This window comes from Aythya marila (genome assembly GCF_965140915.1).
Source record: "Aythya marila genome assembly, chromosome: 28".
NCBI classification, from domain to species: Eukaryota; Metazoa; Chordata; class Aves; order Anseriformes; family Anatidae; genus Aythya; species Aythya marila.
In genome coordinates, this window is record NC_139069.1 from 2257246 (window position 1) to 2275779 (window position 18534).

At 50.1% G+C, this 18534-nt stretch overlaps 2 protein-coding genes across 2 annotated transcripts in view; one reads left to right on the forward strand and one right to left on the reverse strand.

Annotated features, from left to right (window-relative positions):
• Positions 1 to 5145: 5145 nt before the first annotated feature.
• The window catches only part of LOC309888271 (olfactory receptor 14C36-like), a gene marked incomplete at both ends in the record, with an annotated part of 73212 nt that continues 59823 nt past the window's right edge, over positions 5146 to 18534 (forward strand). Inside the window, one exon of the mRNA XM_082780509.1 lies at positions 5146 to 5236. Coding sequence (XP_082636635.1) covers positions 5146 to 5236 — 91 coding nt within the window. The remainder of the gene's footprint in view (positions 5237 to 18534) is intronic.
• Positions 8127 to 9062, reverse strand: LOC309888148 (olfactory receptor 14C36-like; the record flags this gene model as incomplete). Its single annotated transcript, XM_082780389.1, has 1 exon — positions 8127 to 9062. One exon carries the CDS (start codon positions 9060 to 9062, stop codon positions 8127 to 8129), a length of 936 nt encoding a protein of 311 aa, XP_082636515.1.

An 18534-nucleotide genomic window follows, 5' to 3' on the forward strand; every position in this document is an offset into this window, starting at 1 on the left:
TGCTATACTGACACAGGTGCACAGCTGTGGTAGGGATTGGCACCAGCTGTCCTTCAGCCTTCATCAACCCCACAACAGAAGGGTCCTGTGAGAGACCAAGGCAAGGCAGACAACAGTATAATGTCCTCTGTCTCCAAGGCAGCTATGCCTCAAGCCCACCGATACCCTTTTGTGTCCCTGAAATATCTATCCTCTCCTGAAGCAGTCTCTTCCAAGGATGCACAGAGTCTCTGGGCCAGTGCTAATGGGGTACTTTTGCCATTCTTTCCAACTTAGACACACTTCAGCCTCCAGTACAGTTCAGTGTTGGGATCCCCCTGTCACTGCAGACATACAAATGGGTTCGACCCTCTGTAGCTTGATGGCATTAGGGTACACTGTGCAGTGGTGCCCACTAGCTCCTGATACTTCAGTGGGACTGATGCGCAAAGCCATCGAATCCCCACAGTCCAATAAACCCGACTGTCCCCTTCCTCCCCCTGGCTGGAGGCACAGCCCCTCTAGTCCTGCTCATAGTATTCAGTACTGTGTCTGGAGGACAGCCCGCTGGAAATTGGAGCAGCAGTTCTCTAAGAACCCCTTTTAGTGATTGTTTTTCCTTGCCACTCACATACCTGTGCCTTTAGATTTTCCATCCCACTTTCTCATGTGCTCTCCATGGTCACACAGGTAAAACCACAGGGTGGCACATAGTGTGTACCCACCATATCTCCTTTTCTGCCCTCTAATTCCAGGGAGGGGTGCTGTTTCTCCCAGCACCAGAGCAGCATAGGGATAGGGATTGTGTGATTACTGATGCTCTTATGACTTCTTCCTCTTCGTCCTCCTACTCACATGATGGCCCAGCTTTTCTGAAGCCTGCCTTGTCTTCTGACTAACTGACTTTCACATCCATTGTTTTTTCTTGCATATGGGAGCAAGTGATACAGACAGAGCTTGGTTTTCTGGCTCAGACACAGGGCCCAGAAAAAGAGTTGGAGTTGCTGCAGGGCATTTTGCAGATGCTGTAGTAGCTGCAGGGTCTGTCAGAGAGGTTGGAGTGACTGCAGGGCTTTTCACAGAGGCTGGATTGGCATTGATTGTGGCTCTGTAAGCACAGGCCAAGACCCAGCACACTGCCATGGAATGTGTCTCTTTAGAAATGCCAGGGTGATAACACCTCCTTTTCAAGCATTTAACCATTTTTTTGTTTAGGATTCTGCATTTGCTCAGGGTGAAGTTCCAAAGTTCTGGTGGTGCTGACAGCTGTAGGTGCCTGCCCAGATCCTCCCTCACTCCCTGCCACTCCAAACTCTCCTGCCACCAGAAAGAAATCTGAATGGTATTCTTAAGTAGTCCTGAAACACATTCAGGAGACAAAACAATAGGAGCATGCATGTTTGAGCATCCCAAGGATATTCAAAACTTTGAAGAGCTAGTGTAAATATCCTTGAGGAGAATGGGGAGGTGAAAGAGAAAGGGAGAGTGAACAAGTGGGGAAAATTATCCTCCCCTTGTCTCCCCATGGCTTGGTTTCCTGAGGAGAAAATGTCTAGAGTGTAGTTCTTAATAGTTTCTGAGAGATGGCTCCCAAGGTATGTTTGCAATGGCAATGCTGAGTACAAGTACCAGATAAGTCTCATGACCAAGATTTTTATCATATCATAAACCAGTGATACACAACACATCAAAAGAATGAACTTGACGCAGCCATCAGAAAAGATAAACAGCATGACAGGGGAGACATACAGTAAGTAATGTGCTATGCAACACAATTCTGAAATCGAGCACAACAGATCTGAGCTTAGGAAGGAAGGAAGGAAGGAAGGAAGGAAGGAAGGAAGGAAGGAAGGAAGGAAGGAAGGAAGGAAGGAAAGAGAAAGAAAGAAAGAAAGAAAGAAAGAAAGAAAGAAAGAAAGAAAGAAAGAAAGAAAGAAAGAAAGAAAGAAAGAAAGAAAGAAAGAAAGAAAGAAAGAAAGATCAGTTTTATGATCAGCAACTATTAAAATTAACTAATGCTTATAATAGCTTTCTTTTAACAAAAATCTGGCCGTGGCCAGATCTGTCATTGGCTCAAAAATAGTGCTCCATGTTGGGCACCAAAAGCGTGGTTAAACAGAGCAGGCAGCTCAGCACCACACAGCCATTCCCTCACATACACACTCCGCTACAACCCGAGCAGATGCAGGAGAGAATGAGGAGGGGAAAAAAGATAAAATACATAAATAAATAAATAAATACATCTTGGATTGAGATAAAGACAGTTTAATAGGACAGAAAGGGAAGAGAAATCATATGAGCAATGATGATGACGATCATGATGGTGATTGCCTGTCCCACTGCAGTGGTACCCCCTACCCTGGCCAGCCACCCCATATTGATTGTTCAGCACGACGTCGTGTGGTCTGGAATATCCCTTTGGCTTCTTGGGGTCAGCTGTTCTGCTTCTGTCCCCACCAGCTTTGCAGGCACCCCCCGCCCTCCACTGCTGGGCAACAACTAAGCCATCAGTGTCTAATCAGCATTCTTCTCATGCTGAATCCAAAACACAGCATCATACCAGCTCCTAGGAGGAAAATTACCTCGATCCTAGCCAGCTCCAGGACACCCACAGACTAAGGGCATGATATATCTGTGTGTATATCAACAGAGAAAAGCTGCTGGCGATTAATTGGAAAGTACTGGAGCTGAGCATGATGCAGATGGTATGGAATATGGGGTGGATATTGTCCATGTGTTGGCTGGGATACATTTAATTTCCTTCCTATTAGAATGTACAGTGCAGTGTTTTGTAAGTAACAGCATGCATGAGAAGGAAGAACAGAAAAAGTGGAATCTGGCAGCCTTCTATCCCACACCCTTCAGTGGTTCTGTGCTGTAATTCCATTCAAGTAGTTACTCGTGTATTATCCAAACTGTCCTGCAAACTCCTGCTGCCGTTGCTTTGTGAGAGAAAGCAAAATCACAGTGAGCCGTCTGCCTGCAGACATTAACAGCTAACAGAATGGAGCATCTGTCCAGGGGAACCTCGAGAAACTGCAGGAATTTGCCTACAGAAACCTGTTGACTTTTACAAGGAGAAGAGCCCAGTACTGCACCAGAAGAAGAGGAACCCCACACATCAGGGCAGCCTGGGACCCTGCTGAGTGAGCAGTGCCCAGGAGGAGGAGGGCCTGGGCACCACAAGGGATTCCAAACGAGCAGTGGTGCCTGCTCACCAGAAGCAAGGCCAGCTTCCTACAGACCTCCTTATGAGCAGCATGGCCACCAAGAAGATCTGAGTTGTCAGACAGTTTATATTCAGTGAGACAACCCCCCCAAAATTGTATACAGGTACAGGGAAAGAGGTACAGGTCTGGGATTCCCTAGTGCAGCCAGGTGTGCAGAGGATCAAGTGCTGTGGCAAGGCTCAAAGTCCAAAAAGAACCCAAAACAGGTCTTTGTATCCATGGCTATGGCTGTTGTCTCTGCCACTAAGGCCTATGAGGAGACAGCTGATCGTTAAAGTACCAGAGCCTCATTGCCTGCTCACCCCCACCCATGAAACAGGCAGGGGTCGTTCCGTTCTTCCGTACTTGGCAATGCACATCCCCAACTCCTACTGCCCCATAAAGAGCCCTGAGCAGTGTCTGAAGGGTAAGGATCTCCCTTCCCAGAGGACAGGGGTCAAGGCCTGGCCCTTGTGCTTGGTGACACACATCCAGTTTTCCTATACATCAGTGTCACCTTCACGTTGCCTTTGTCTCCTTGTCCTCACTGCCTCCAGGGTTCTGCTCTAACGAGCTCCAAGGGAGGCTGTGTCAGTGCTGGCCCTCAATGGGACACTGCAGGAAACTTGCCTCTGACTTGGACTTCTGGAGAGATGTCTTCAATTGTCTCTGAGTGCCTGAGGTTTGTGGGCTCATCAGCAAAGCCCCCAGAGGGGTGATTGCAGTGGCTTGGGCTGGTGCTGTGCTGCTGAGCTGGGCCGGGCTCGTGGGACAGAGAGAGCTTGTGGCAAGAGGGCCGTGGTGCAGAGAGACAGCTGTGGCCAGAAGCAGCTCCTCTGCACAGCGCAGTAGGAAAGAGACACAGAGGCACAGACATAGAGAGAAGAAAAGGAGAGAGGGGCTGAAGGCAGTTGGCAGTGAGAGGATGCAGAGAGCTGCCTGCAGGAGAAACCTGCACAGCCCTTGACAAGGTAAGGGTCTGGCTGCAGGGCCATGCAGCTGCAGGTCCTTGATGGGTCCCCTACTGGGTCTTGTTTCTGGGAGGGCAGTGGGCAATGCAGTAGGCTTTGAGAGTCCTGTTGGGTTGCAGTGCGAGCTGAGGAAGTCTGGCAGAAACCCCTTGGAGTGTCATAACCCAGCTTCCCCTGGTCAGACAAGAGCCAATCGACTAAGCCTCCACCAGACACTGTAGGGACTACAGCTGGGATACTGGGACACCCCAGCTTGTGGATATCCATCTCTGTTCATGGGGCATCCTCCTGCGTTGCAGGCTACTCTCCAGCAGGATGCAGTTCTCTTGTGGCATCCTTGTGTTATCCAGGATCCCGAAGAAAAGGACACCTCCTTGCTAAGGCCATGTCTGTTCTACTGGATGGCAGTCTGTGGGCAGCTGGAGTGAGGCCTCTGCACCCCTTGTTAGGAGGGAAGAACTGAGATCCTGTTCAGTCCCGTGGTGACAAGGTGAGGATTCTGTCCAGCTGCACTGGGACTGGGACTTCTCTGCTCTCAGCTGTCTCCAGTTTCTTCTCAGGGAAACACCACAGTGGGATGGTCCTACAGCTCTCAGAGAGGTGACAGGGCAGCTGAGAACACCAGTGTTCAGCAGTGGCATCTGCAGATCTGCTCTGCATTCAGATGAGCTGTTTGCAACAGTACTGCAAATCTCATTGTCCTGACAGGTGGACTGAACTAGAGTTTCCCCCATGTTTCTGCCTCCCTCCTGCTGCACAGGAGGAAGGACTCCTCTGCAGCCCATAGCAGCTCCTGCTCCAAGTGCCACTCTCAGGCAGCACCAGCCACAGTTCAAGCAAGACAGATGCAAAAAGGGTCTCCTGCAAAGCAAGAGGCAAGGCTGGGGGGTACTCTAAGGCTTGCAAGAAGTATCCGCCAGAGAAATGTTTACTAACTATGTTCTGACTTATCCTCTTCAAGAGAAAACTGTGTAAAATGTCAGAAAATGCCCAACATCAGCTCTGTGAACGAGTTCCTCCTGCTGGCATTCGCAGACACGCACAAGCTGCAGCTCCTGCACTTCGCGCTCTTCCTGGGCATCTACCTGGCTGCCCTCCTGGGCAACGGCCTCATCCTCAGCGCCGTAGCCTGTGACCACCGCCTCCACACCCCCATGTACTTCTTCCTCCTCAACCTCGCCCTCCTCGATGTGGGATCCATCTCCACCACTCTGCCCAAAGCCATGGCCAATGCCCTCTGGGACACCAGGACCATCTCCTATCAAGGATGTGCTGCACAGGTACTCCTATTTCCCTTCTTGGTTGGAGTAGAGTTTTTTCATCTCACCGTTGTGGTGGTTTTACCGTGCTGGGCAGCTAAACCCCACAACCGCTCTCTCACTCCCCCTCCTTTAGATAAGGAGGGGCAGAAGTAAAGCAAAGAACAACTCACGGGTTGAGATAAGGATAATTTAATTAAAGGGAAATAATTATAATAATTAAATAAAGACTACTATGAACTAAACAATTTAACTAAGGGGAAATAAAAGGGAAAAGGGAAAAAGGGAGGAAAACAAACAAACAAAATAAATGAAAGCTATATGGAAGTGCAGAGGAAAGAAATTACTCTCTACTTCCCACAAATGAGCCATGATTGACCACGTCCTTGAAGCAAGGCCTCAACGCACGCAGCCGGTGTTCGAGAGGAGGACCGACGTCTTCTCAACGAGAGCCCAACCCCCCTCCCCTCTTCTTCCTGTTTCCACCTTTTATTGCTGAGTGGGACACCACATGGTATGGAATATCCCTTTGATTGGTTTAGGTCAGCTGCCCTAGTGATGTTTCTCTCCTCACTTTTTGCCCACCCCCTAGGAGGGTTAGAGAAAGGCCCAATGCTGTGCCAGTGCTGCTCAGCAGTAGACACAACCCTGGTGTGATAACACTGCTGTTCCAGCTACAAGTACAGAGTACGGCACTGTATGGGCTGCTGCCGGGAAAGTTAACATTCCAGCCAGACCCAGTACAACCTCTTTCTAGCTTTATGGCATTAGGAACACTGTGCACCGGTCTCCAGTAGAGCCTGATACATTTGTGGATCTGATGTGCCAGGCCATTAAATATACCCAGTCCAGTAAACCCGATTCTCCCTTTCCTCCCTGACTCCACCTGGCTTGAAGCAGGACCCCTCTAGTCCTGCTCAGAGTATTCATTACTGTGTCTGGTAGATGGCCCAAGGGAAACATGTGCTGCCATAGCACAGTAATTCCATGAGGCAGGGGAATGGAGCCGACAGTCAAGGGACACATTTGGGTGGGGAATGTGGGGCCCAGCAGAGACAAGGAGTCAAGACAGTGAGCTGGGGGAGGCCAGCAGAAGCAGCCCAAGGGGTGGTGCTGCTTGTGAGGACACGTTTGTGGCAGCAGCCGGACTGGGCAGCAGCTGTGTGCAGGCGAGGGGAGGCCAGGAAGTGCATGGCAAGAGCGCTCCTGCCAGCAGAGCCAAGGCCGGGGCCGAGCCCAAGGGCAGAGGCAGGCCCAGGGCGGGGGGCTGCAAGGGCCATGCTGAGCTCCCTGCCCCTGCAGCACCGCCCTGGCCCTCGGCCTCCTCTCCCCTTCCCCTGCAGCTCTGGTCTCCCTTGGTGCAGCCCTGGCTCTGCAGCACCACGCCCTGCTGGGAGCCCTCCCCTGCATGCTGCCACCGCTCCCTGACGCTGCTGTTGCCCTCTGCCGGGCACTGCCCAGCCCAGCCCAGCCCCCGCCCACCTCTCCCCACTTCCCTGCCCTCTCCCCAGTCCAGCAGCCCAGGCTGTGCTGGCCCCAGGGCAGTGCCCAGTGCAGGCTGCTGCAGGGCTCTGGGCATGGCCACCACAGCCCCAGCCCCTCGCAAGGCACTGCAGCTGCTGGCACAAAGGCGGCTCTGGGCCTCCCCAGCAGCCCCCACACTGGGGCCAGCTCAGGAAATGGAGGTCTGTGAAGCTGCAGGAGCCCTGCTCTCTTGACTGGGAGATCCCCAGCACACAGTGCCTGTGCCCTGCAGGGGCAGCCCCGCTTCCCAGGCCAGCACAAGAGGCCTGGCCCAGCCACAGATCAGCTCCAGATTCCTCTCCAGCATGCCATTTGCCATCAGACCCAACACCAGTAGACACTCCCAGGCCAGTCAAGGCCAGTTACTGTTTGCTGAGCCATGGCCAGCCAAAAAGGGAGCTCCCAGTCCAGCACTACACTGAGCACTCTGAAATTCTGATCCATGGTGAAGCCCCGAAAAGCAAGAGACCCGTTCATGCAGCAGTTCCTTGGGTATATTCCTTCCACCAACTTTGGAAGAGCTGTGCAAAGAAAGAAAAGCCCCTTTACAGACAATAAGACTGTCAGCAAGATGAATGAGATCTCAGTGGGAGAGCACAACGGAACAATGTGGAAGCCAAAAGAGAGCAGCAGTGAAAAGGCCACGTTCTGCTGCTGGCCATGGCCATGGCTCCAGGGAAGCAGCAGCCCTGACCCAAAGGCAGCAGAGAGGCAGAGCACAGGGGGCAGTGAGGGGCAGACCCGAGGGCCACCGGGGCTGCTCCTGCATGTGGCAGCTGGGCTTTTGGTCCTGAGCCCCTCCTGCGTTCTGGGGCTGCTCCCCCAGCTCCAGATAAGATGGGAAGAGAGGGATACTGAAACCAATGAATTTCCACTGACTTCTTTATTGTCTTTATCTACCTAGGAAGCCTGGATCTGTATCTACATTACATGATATGGTAAAAATTAACACAAAATGTAACATTCAGAATGCTGAGAACTATGTTATTAAAACAAAATAAAATATTGTTAAAATTCATTAATTGTTAAATTAATTAATTATTGTTAAATAAATTAATTATTGTTAAAATTAATTGATTATAACTATTGACAATTTTATGGTAACACTAGTAAAGATAAAAATGATATGATATAATGTGAATCAAAACATTTGCATATTATTAAGAATACATCTTCTGAACACATCATGGATGCTTAAGAAGAATGTATGGAAACAGTTTCCTCACTGCATTCTTGAGCTCCTGGTTCCTCATGCTGTAGATGAGGGGGTTCAGTGCTGGAGGCACCACCGAGTAGAGAAGAGCGACCACCAGGTCCAGGGATGGGAAGGAGATGGAGGGGGGCTTCAGGTAGGCAAATATGGCAGTACTGACAAACAGGGAGACGACGGCCAGGTGAGGGAGGCACGTGGAAAAGACTTTGTGCTTGCCCTGCTCAGAGGGAATCCTCAGCGCTGCCCTGAAGATCTGCACATAGGACACCATAATGAAAACAAAACAACCAAATGCTAAAGAAACACTAAAAACTAGTGCCCCGACTTCCCTGAGATAGGCATCTGAGCAGGAGAGCTTGAGGATGTGGGGGATTTCACAGAAGAACTGGTCCACAGCATTGCCTTTGCAAAAGGGCAGGGAAAATGTGTTGGCTGTGTGCAGGACAGCATTGAGAAAGCCACTGCCCCAGGCAGCTGCTGCCATCTGGGCACAAGCTCTGCTGCCCACGAGGCTCCCGTAGTGCAGGGGCTTGCAGATGGCAACGTAGCGGTCATAGGCCATGACAGTGAGAAGGTAATATTCTGCTCCAACCAAGAAAGCAAAGAGAAAGAGTTGTGCAGCACAGCCTTGATAGGAGATGGCCCTGGTGTCCCAGAGGGCATTGGCCATGGCTTTGGGCAGAGTGGTGGAGATGCAGCCCAGGTCGAGGAGGGCAAGGTTGAGGAGGAAGAAGTACATGGGGGTGTGGAGGCGGTGGTGGCAGGCTACGGCGCTGAGGATGAGGCCGTTGCCCAGGAGGGCAGCCAGGTAGATGCCCAGGAAGAGCGCGAAGTGCAGGAGCTGCAGCTCGCGCGTGTCTGCGAATGCCAGCAGGAGGAACTCACTCACAGAGCTGATGTTGGGCATTTTTCTGACATTGAACACTGTTGTCTGTAGAGAAGTAGAAGGCAGAAAAAAATTTAGAAGACAATTCTGTGAGGAAAACCTACTGCAAGCCTTAGAGCACTCTCATCTGAAGCCTCTCTCTTTGCAAAAGGATCTTTCTGCAGCTCTATCGCTTGAGTCCCAGTTGATGCTTGGTGAGACTGGCACTGCAAGCATGGATTGCTGGGGCCTTTAGAAGTGTCCTTCCTTCTGTGAAGCAGTCAGAAAGCAGGAACAAGGGGGAAACTCGAGTTCAGTCCACTTACGAGATCCATGAACTTTGCAGGGTTGTTGCAAAGAACACCTCCAACCACACTGTAGAGCGAGTCAGATTTTATTATGCTTAGTAGAACAATCACACTCTTGCGTTTCCAAAGAAGTAGAGACAGCTTAAAGCAAAGAAGCCCCAACCCCAGTGTAGATGGACAGAATCCTCACCTTATCCCCAGGTGCATGAGCAGGATCTCAGCTTTTCCTTCATCGCCAAGAGTGCAGAGGCCTCATTCCAGCTGCCCACAGACAGCCATCCAGCAGCACAGACATGGTTTTAGTACAGAGGTGTCTTCTCCTTGAGGTACCTGCATAACACAAGGATGTCACGAGAGAGCTGCATCCTGCGGGAGAGAAGCATGCAGACCAGGACAATGCCCCACGGACAGAGCTAGATATTCGAAATCTGGGGTGTCCCAATACCCAATCTGCATCCCCTGCAGTGTCTGGAGGAGACATGGACACCCAAGTCTTGGCTAAAAAGGGCAGCTGGGTTATGACACTCCAAGGGGCTTCTGGCAGACTTCCTCACCTCACACTGCAACCCAGCAGGACTCTCAAAGCCTACTGCATTGCCCACTGCCCTCCCAGAAACAAGACCCAGCAAGAGGAGACCCTTCCAGGACCTGCAGCTGCATGGCCCTGCAGCCAGGCACTTACCTTGTCAAGGGCTGTGCAGGTTTCTCCTGCAGGCAGCTCTCAGCATCCTCCCACTGCCAAGTGCCTCCAAGCCCTCTCTTCTTCTCTCCTCTCTGTGTGCCAGCTGCGGTCAGAGCCCCCAGCCCTACTGCGCTGTGCAGAGGAGTTGCTCCTGGCCACAGCTGTCTCTCTGCAAAAGGATCCCTTTTCAAATGAGTTTAATCTGTTGCAGGAGCCCAGCCCAGCTCAGCACCAGAGGCCTAGATCAAGGCACTGCAATCACCCCTCTGGGGGCTTTGCTGATGAGCCCACGAACCTCAGGCACTCAGAGACAATTGAAGACATCTCTCCAGAAGTCCAAGTCAGAGGCAAGTTTCCTGCAGTGTCCTCCTGAGGGCCAGCACTGACACAGCCTCCCTTGGAGCTCGTTAGAGCAGAACCCTGGAGGCAGTGAGGACAAGGAGACAAAGGCAATGTGAAGGTGACACTGAGGTGTAGGAAAACTGGATGTGTGTCAGCAAGCACAAGGGACAGGTCTTATTGCATGGCACACATGAAGGGAGATCCTTTCCTTTACAGGTTGCTCAGGGCTCTTTGTGGGGCAGTAGAAGTTGGGGATGTGCATTGCCAAGTGCAGGAGAATGGTATGACCCCTGCCTGCTACATGGTTGGGGGTGAGGAGGCAATGAGGCCCTGGTGCTTTAACTATTAGCTGTCTCCTCATGGACCTCAGTGGCAGAGACAACAGCCATAGCCATGGACACAAAGACCTGGGTTGTGACTTTGAGCCCTCGTAGAGCCCTTGATCCTTTTCACACCAGGCTGTCCTAGGGACTCCCAGACCTGTACTTCCTGAGGGCTGCAGACCCTCTTCTGTGTGGTGCCACACTGGATCTGAGCTTGAGTATGATAACTCAGATTTTCTTGGAGGTCCTGCTCCTCATAAGGCAGCTCTGTAGGAAGCTGGCCTGGTTCCTGGTGAGCAGGCACCACAGCTCATAAGGCATCCCTCGTGGTGCCCAGGCCCTCCTCCTCCTGGTCACTGCTCCCTCAGTAGAGTCTGCCCTGATGTGTAGTTCCTCTTCCGCTGGCACAGGACTAGGCACTTATTGTTCAAGATGTTCCTTTAGGCAAACTACTGCAGTTTCTCAAGATTCCACTGGACAGATGCTCCATTCTGTCAGGTGTTCATGTCTGCAGGCAGATAGTTCAACCTTCCTGTGTCTGTGCTGTCTCTGACAAGACAGCAGCATCAGGAGCTGCATGGAACGTTTGGATAATACAGGAGTAAGAAGCTGAAAAAAAGTGCAGCATAGAATCACAGGAGAGTAGGGGATGGAAGGCTGCCAGGTTCCACCTCTTCTGTGCTTCCTTCTCATGCATGCTGTCAGTTTGTCTGGAGCTGCGTCCTGAATATTATGGGGCTGTGCAGATGAAAATTAGAAGGGCCAAAGCCCAGCTGGAGCTCAATCCATCTACTACCGTCAAAAAAAAAAAAAAAAAAAAAAAAAAAAAACCACAAAAGAAACAAATAAACAAACAAAAAAGTGTATATAAATACTTTTATAAAAGAGGATTTAGAAGAATGGTCATCTTTAATGGGTGTATGGAAAAACCTGATGACAAAACCTGAGGAACATAATGCCTTCTTTTCCTCAGTCTCTACCAGCAAGACCAGTTGTTCCCCTGGATATTTCTTCCAGCTCATAGTCAGAGCTACACTTCAAGTTTCACTTTGTGGCTGTTTTTTCTCTCCTGCTCTTTCCTATTACCACAGAAAGCTCGATGAGGGTGGAAACGCCTCTTGAAGTAGGCATCCCAACCCAGCAGGCTCCTTGCGGCCTCTCAGCCAACCAGACCCAAGTCACCTCAGCAGCAGCTTCCTAACCAGGGGCCTGCTGCTGGCCTTGCAGCTTCTTGGCTAGACACAGCCAAGCCTTGTGCCTCCTGCTGCCCACTCATGGACTCAAGCAGAAGGGACAGGACAACCCATCTGGGGGCCTTCTTTCTGCCTGGGTCCTCCTGGGTCTGGAGGCAGAGGGGATCCCCCAGTCAGCATGCCAAGCAAGTGCCTTGACTTCTCAAAATCAAGGGTGACCTGCCACCTCCAGACACAAGTGACCTCACAGTCCCTTTCTGTGACACGTTCCTGCTGCTGCCCTATCAAGTGCAGAGACAGAAGTGACCTCACAGTCCCTGCCACAGTCACATTCCTCCTGCTGGGCCATCAGATCCTGTGGGAGAGCTGACCTCTCTCTTGCTCCATAGGTACCTGTTTTTCTCTTTCTGGTTTGGAGAATAAGCAAAGTTTTAGTGGGAGTGTGTGTTGTCCTGCTAGTGGTGTCAGGTCTGTGGTTAAGGCATAAACAAGACCTACGGTTTAGGGTTTTTTAGGTCTGCCAAGGAGTCTAGGGTTAAATAGAGCATTTTCATGTTAGTGTTAAGGGAAGGCATTATGGTTAGCAAGAGGAAAAAAAGAAATGATTCCTTTCAGAGTACTGTAGTAGCATTTATGTTTAGTGATTAAAATGACTGTTTCAAGTAAGGAAAGGGCCATATGTGACTGTTTTACTTCAGTTGTACCACAGCATCTACATTACATAAACCATCGTACTTCTATGAAATCATGTTTCTGCTGGCCAAGCTCTTCTTCCCACAGAATCACAGAATCACAGAATTGTCTAGGTTGGAAGAGACCTCAAGATCATTGAGTCCAACCTGTGACCTAACACTAACAAGTCCTCCACTAAACCATATCACTAAGTTCAACATCTAAACACCTTTTAAAGACCTCCAAGGATGATGACTCCACCACTTCCCTAGGCAGCCCATTCCAATGCGTAACAACCCTCTCGGTAAAGAATTTCTTCCTAATATCCAACCTAAAACACCCCTCGTGCAACTTTAGCCCATTCCCCCTCATCCTGTCACTGGGCATGTGGGAGAACAGACCACCCCCACCTCGCTACAGCCTCCTTTGAGGTAGCTGTAGAGAGCAAAAAGGTCACCCCTGAGCCTCCTCTTCTCCAGGCTGAACAAGCCCAGCTCCCTCAGCCACTCCTCATAGGACTCCAGATCCCTCACCAGCTTTGTGTTTTCTCTGGACTTGCTGGAGCACCTCGATGTCCTTCTTGTAGTGAGGGGCCCAAAACTGAACACAGTACTCGAGGTGTGGCCTCACCAGAGCCGAGTACAGGGGGACAATCACTTCCTTAGCCCTGCTGGCCACACTGCTTCTGATACAAGCCAGGATGCCGTTGGCCTTCTTGGCCACATAAGCACACTGCTGACTCTTGTTCAGCTGACTATCCACCAATACTCCCAGGTCCTTCTCCGCCTGGCAGCTTTCCAACCACTCATCTCCCAGCCTGTAGCTCTGCTTGGGGTTATTGTGCCCCAGGTGCAGGACCCGGCACTTGGCCTTGTTGAACTTCATGCAGTTGGCCTCAGCCCATCAGACCAGCCTATCCAGATCCTCCTGCAGAGCTTTCCTACTCTCGAGCAGATTGACACACGCACCTACCCTGGTGTCATCTGCAAATTTAGTGAGGGTGCACTCGATCCCCTCATCCAGATCATTGATAAAGATATTAAAGAGGACTGGCCTTAGTACTGAGTACTCATGCTAAATCCAAAACACAGCTTCATACCAGCTACTAGGAGGAAAATTATCTGGATCCTAGCCAACTCCAGGACACTCACAGACTAAGGGCATGATATATCTGTGTGTGTATCATCTGAGAAAAGGTGGTGGTGATTAATTGGAAAGTACTGGAGCTGAGCATGGTGCAGATGGTATGGAATATAGGGTGGATATTGACCATGTGTTGGCTGGGATAGACTTAATTTCCTTCCTATTAGATGATACAGTGCAGTGTTTTGTATATAGGACGCAGTTCCAGACAAAGTAACATCATGCATGAGAAGGAAGAACAGAAAAAGTGGAATCTGGCAGCCTTCTATCCCCAACCCTTCACTGATTCTGTGCTGTAATTCCATTCAAATAGTTCCTGCTGTATAATCCAAACTGTCCTGCAACCTTCTGTTACTGTTACCTTGTGAGAAACAGCATAGTCAGGGTGAGCCATCTGCCTGCAAACATTAACAGCAAACAGAATGGAACATCAGTGTGGGGCAACCTTGAGAAACTGCAGGATTTTGCCTACACAAACCTCCTGACATTTACAAGGAGAAGAGCCCGATCCTGAACCAGAGGAAGAGGAACCACAGACATCAGGGCAGACTGGGACCCTGCTGTGTGAGCAGTGCCCAGGAGGAGGAGGGCCTGGGCAACATGAGGGATGCCATACGAGAAGTGGTGCCTGCTCACCAGGAACCAGGCCAGCTTCCTACAGAGCTCCTTATGAGCCGCATGGCCACCAAGAAGATCTGAGTTATCAGACTCAGCTCAGATCGAATGTGACACTACCCACAGAAGGGTCTGCATCTGGCAGCAGAAGATTTGGAAGTCCAGGAGTCCCTCAGACAGCCTGGTGTGGAGAGGAGCAATGGCTGTGGCAAGGCTGTGAGTCCCATCAGGACTCAGGTCTTTCTGTCCATGGCTATGGCTGCTGTCTCTGCCACTGAGGCCTATGAAAGCCAACAGAAAGCTACCCCTAAGAAAATGACTGATATGCGAAAGTCAGGAAAAGCCTGGCCAGGAGAGATGTGAGATTTGAGGGAGGAAAGAGGAGATTGGCCAGCAGAAATTAATGATTTCTGTGATGTTAGAACATTCAGGCAATATTGATTCTGCTGGAACTGTGACTTAAAAAACATATTTTAACCAGTGACATTAACTCCAAAACATAAATGCTAGTCCACGCTCTGACAGGAATCCACTATTCTTATGCCTGACCTCAAAGTATCCCTTGAAGCCAAAACTCAGCCCATAGCCCCCTTCCCTTATCTTTACTCTCTTGTTCACCCTGATCTGATCAGCTTGTGGGCCACAAGGAGGAGATGGGTGGGAATGCTCTGAGGAGCTCAGCTCTGCCTCAGCATCTCCTGACCCAGCAGCAGGAATGTGACTGTGGCAGGGACTGTGAGGTCACTTCTGTCTCTGCACTTGATAGGGCAGCAGCAGGAACGTGTCACGGAAAAGGACTGGGAAGTCATTTAACTCTGATTTGCTGACAGGTCATCCTTGGATTCTCCCTGAGATCTGCACTTTTGGGCTGACATCTGGCAGTGGCCCTACTAGGCCAGCAGAAGGCACCTGCTTGGCATGCTGACTGGGGGATCCCCTCTGCCTCCAGACCTAGGAGGACCCAGGCAGAAAGAAGGCCCCAACATGGGTTGTCCTGTCCCTTCTGCTTGAGTCCATGAGTGGGCAGCAGGAGGCACAAGGCTTGGCTGTGTCTAGCCAAGAAGCTGCAAGCCCAGCAGCAGGCCCCTGGCTTGGAAGCTGCTGCTGAGGTGACTTGTGTCTGCTTGGCTCGATGCAAGAAGGCTGACAGGTTGGGATGCCTACTTCAGGAGTAGTTTCCACTCTGGTGGAGCTTTCTTTGGTAGTAGGAAAGAGAAGGAGAGAAAAAAGTGCCACAAAGTGTTCCATGGAAGGCTGGCACTTGTCACAAGGAGGGAGGAATGTCCCTGAAAGGGTCATTCTGTGGTGCCAGAGGTCACCCTCTGATGAGACAATAGCTTTGTGCTACAAGGAACAGCTGGTGAGGGCTGATGAGGCATCGGAGAAAGAAAGGGATGAGACCAAGGTTGTGGAAAGAGATGGGTGTCTGCAGACTTCAAGAAAATAGGGCAATGTTTGGGACAGCTTTGGAAAGCCTGCAGAGGAGAAGGCAGAGGGTGCTGGTAAGAAGGGAAGGACCTAACAGCCCTGAAGTTTTTGTCCCCTTGGCTAGAGCTTACAATGTGATATGTTATATTCATTGTGATGGGGCCTATTAGATTCTTTTCAGCTCTGTGCAGCAGCTCAGAGGTTTCACGCCACTGTTCTTCGCACGGCATCACACTGCCCACCACAGCCCACAGGCCCCAGCAAGAGCCTTGAGGCAGACGTGGGGTGCAGGATCTCCTGTTCCAGCGCCTGGGGCCAACCCTTGGCTCTTCTGCATCACCAAAACCAACCAAGACTTCTCTCAGCACAGTGCTTTGCCTGTCTGCAATCATGGCCTCCAATTATCTTCCCTAACAAGGCCCTGGGGAGGCTTTGTTAGTAACAGCCCTCAGTGGGGCCCATTAATACTCCGAGTCACTTCAACTTTTCCTTCTGACTTTACTTTCTCTAGCAGTTGCATCATTCACCTCCCAGTACCTGAACTTCACAGACTCAACACCAAAATGCACCATGGAACTCATTAAAATGCAGAAACACCTAACATCTCTTTGATAGTTTTCTTCAAGCCTTCATTCCTTTTGCAGATAATTGCAGAGCTGCAAGATGTAATTAAGGAAGATTTCAAAGAGCAACCAATAAAAAAATTTTCTTGTTTCAAAGGCTGAATTTTGCTGCATTTCAGTTTTGAACATCATTCTCCTATTGCTATTCATCCAGGGTGACTTCTTTGGAGACCTTCATCGGGACGAAGAGCAGAGTGTGCTGGTCTGACAGCTCCACTGCCAGCAGTGGTCTTTGTCCCTGTAACTGCAGCACAGTTCAGCACATGAAAACCTTTCTAAGAGAAGTCAGGGGTGTGTTCAGAAAATAATAAAAGAAAATAAAAATATAAAATAAAATAAAATAAAAATAAAATAAAATAAAATAAAATAAAATAAAATAAAATAAAATAAAATAAAATAAAATAAATAGAATAAGATTGAAATGACCATTGGATCCTGAGAAATTCAGCCTGAATCTCAGTAGACACCTAGATATCCATGGACTATATTGGGTCATCTGTGGAAAACTCAGGGTGAAAAATAAAGAAAATATTTCTTTATTGGCTGTAGCTGTACCCATGAGCCTGGCCTCATTGCGGAAATTGTTCCGTTCCAGCCACACAAACCTAAATTGAGTAAAGTGAAAAGAGCTGCCCAGTCAATAGAGTAGGGCAAAGTCCTACTTGCTGTGCTATAGATGCAGAAGGCAAAAAGAATTGCATTGTGCCTGACACTGTTCTGGGACGTGTAACCCAGGTCAGGCAACTTTACCTTAGTGCTGACAAGTCCATCACTAAACCACGCTCCTAAGCTCTACATTTACAGCTTGGTTCTCCAGTGGATGAACCAGCTCATCAATTTCCTATGTGGAAGATCCTCTACCCATATCTCTTCTTCCTCTCTTACTTGAGCAGCACGGTGACTGGGATGTGGAACACCCTCATCACTGTGCTGGTGCCTGACACCAAACACCTGCCGATGCCTGTGGCCTTCTTCCTGGGGGAGAGTTGTCCTCCTTGCAGACCTTGTACAGCTCCAGCACCCTGTGCCAGATGCTGGCCATCTTCCTGGCTGGGGACAGCACCCCCTTTGCTCACAGAGGTGGCAGCACTCTCAGATGCATCTCCTGCATGACCGCAGTGCTTCCTGCTGGGGACCATGTCCTACAGTCAGCCCTGGGCTGTATGCCACCCCGGTTCTCTGCAAGGCTCGAGTAGTGGAAGGTCAGGCACCAGAAGGCAGCTGTACCTGAACCAGGGGAATTTCTCTCATGTACACTAATTCCTTCTCCTTCTCCAGCTACTGTTCTGTGGCCCTAGTGTCATAGACACCTCTTGTGTGGTTTTGCCCCATTGCTGGAGCTGTCCTGCAGTGCCACGGTGATACTCATGGTCTTTGATTTCATAATCTACATTTTGAATCCAATCTTCCCTCTCATGCAGATTTCAGGTGTGTGTGTGTCCTGTATTGGCAGGCCAAGGCCTTATCCACCTGTTCTTCTGTCCTCACGAGTGTCACTGTTTTCTAAGATACTGCCATCACAGTCTGTGAGAAGCCCATAACAGCCCTCCTCAGAGATTTTAACAAAACCCTTTGCCAAGCAAATATCATCCTCCTGGTCACGCTTCAGGTTTCTTAAAGGTGGTACGGGAAGGGTGAGAGAAGTTCAAGTGTATCTGCAGATGTCATCATAAGACCTATCTCAAAGACCTTGGAAAGGACAGATAGATCAAAGACATTCCTCAGAACATGGAAATGGCAGATGTCAAACTCATCTGCTAATAGGAGGGCAAGCAGAAGAATGATAAAGCCTAATCAAGGAATAAAAAGCCAGCCTTAGCCTTAGCCCCCAAACCAGACCTAAACTGAAGTCCTCAAAGTTTGCCCTTATCCTAAATCTTGAGCAGGATCCTTAAGCACAACACTAATCCCTCCCTCGATGCTTTGCCATTCCTTTGACCCTGGAGGGTGACCTCTAAGTCCTAAACATTAACCTGATAATCTAACCCCCAAAGCGCTCCAGCATGCACACAGCACATCTCAGCTTCAACCCCACTCCTATCCCTAAGTTCAGCTGCTTGTCCCCTTGGGGCAGGGCAGGGACTGTGAGGTCCTGCAGCAGTCCCATGGCATTGGAAGAGGCACGTGAGGTGACAGGTATGTGATCAGATCAAAGGCCACAAGGAGGAGCTGGCTGGGAATGCTG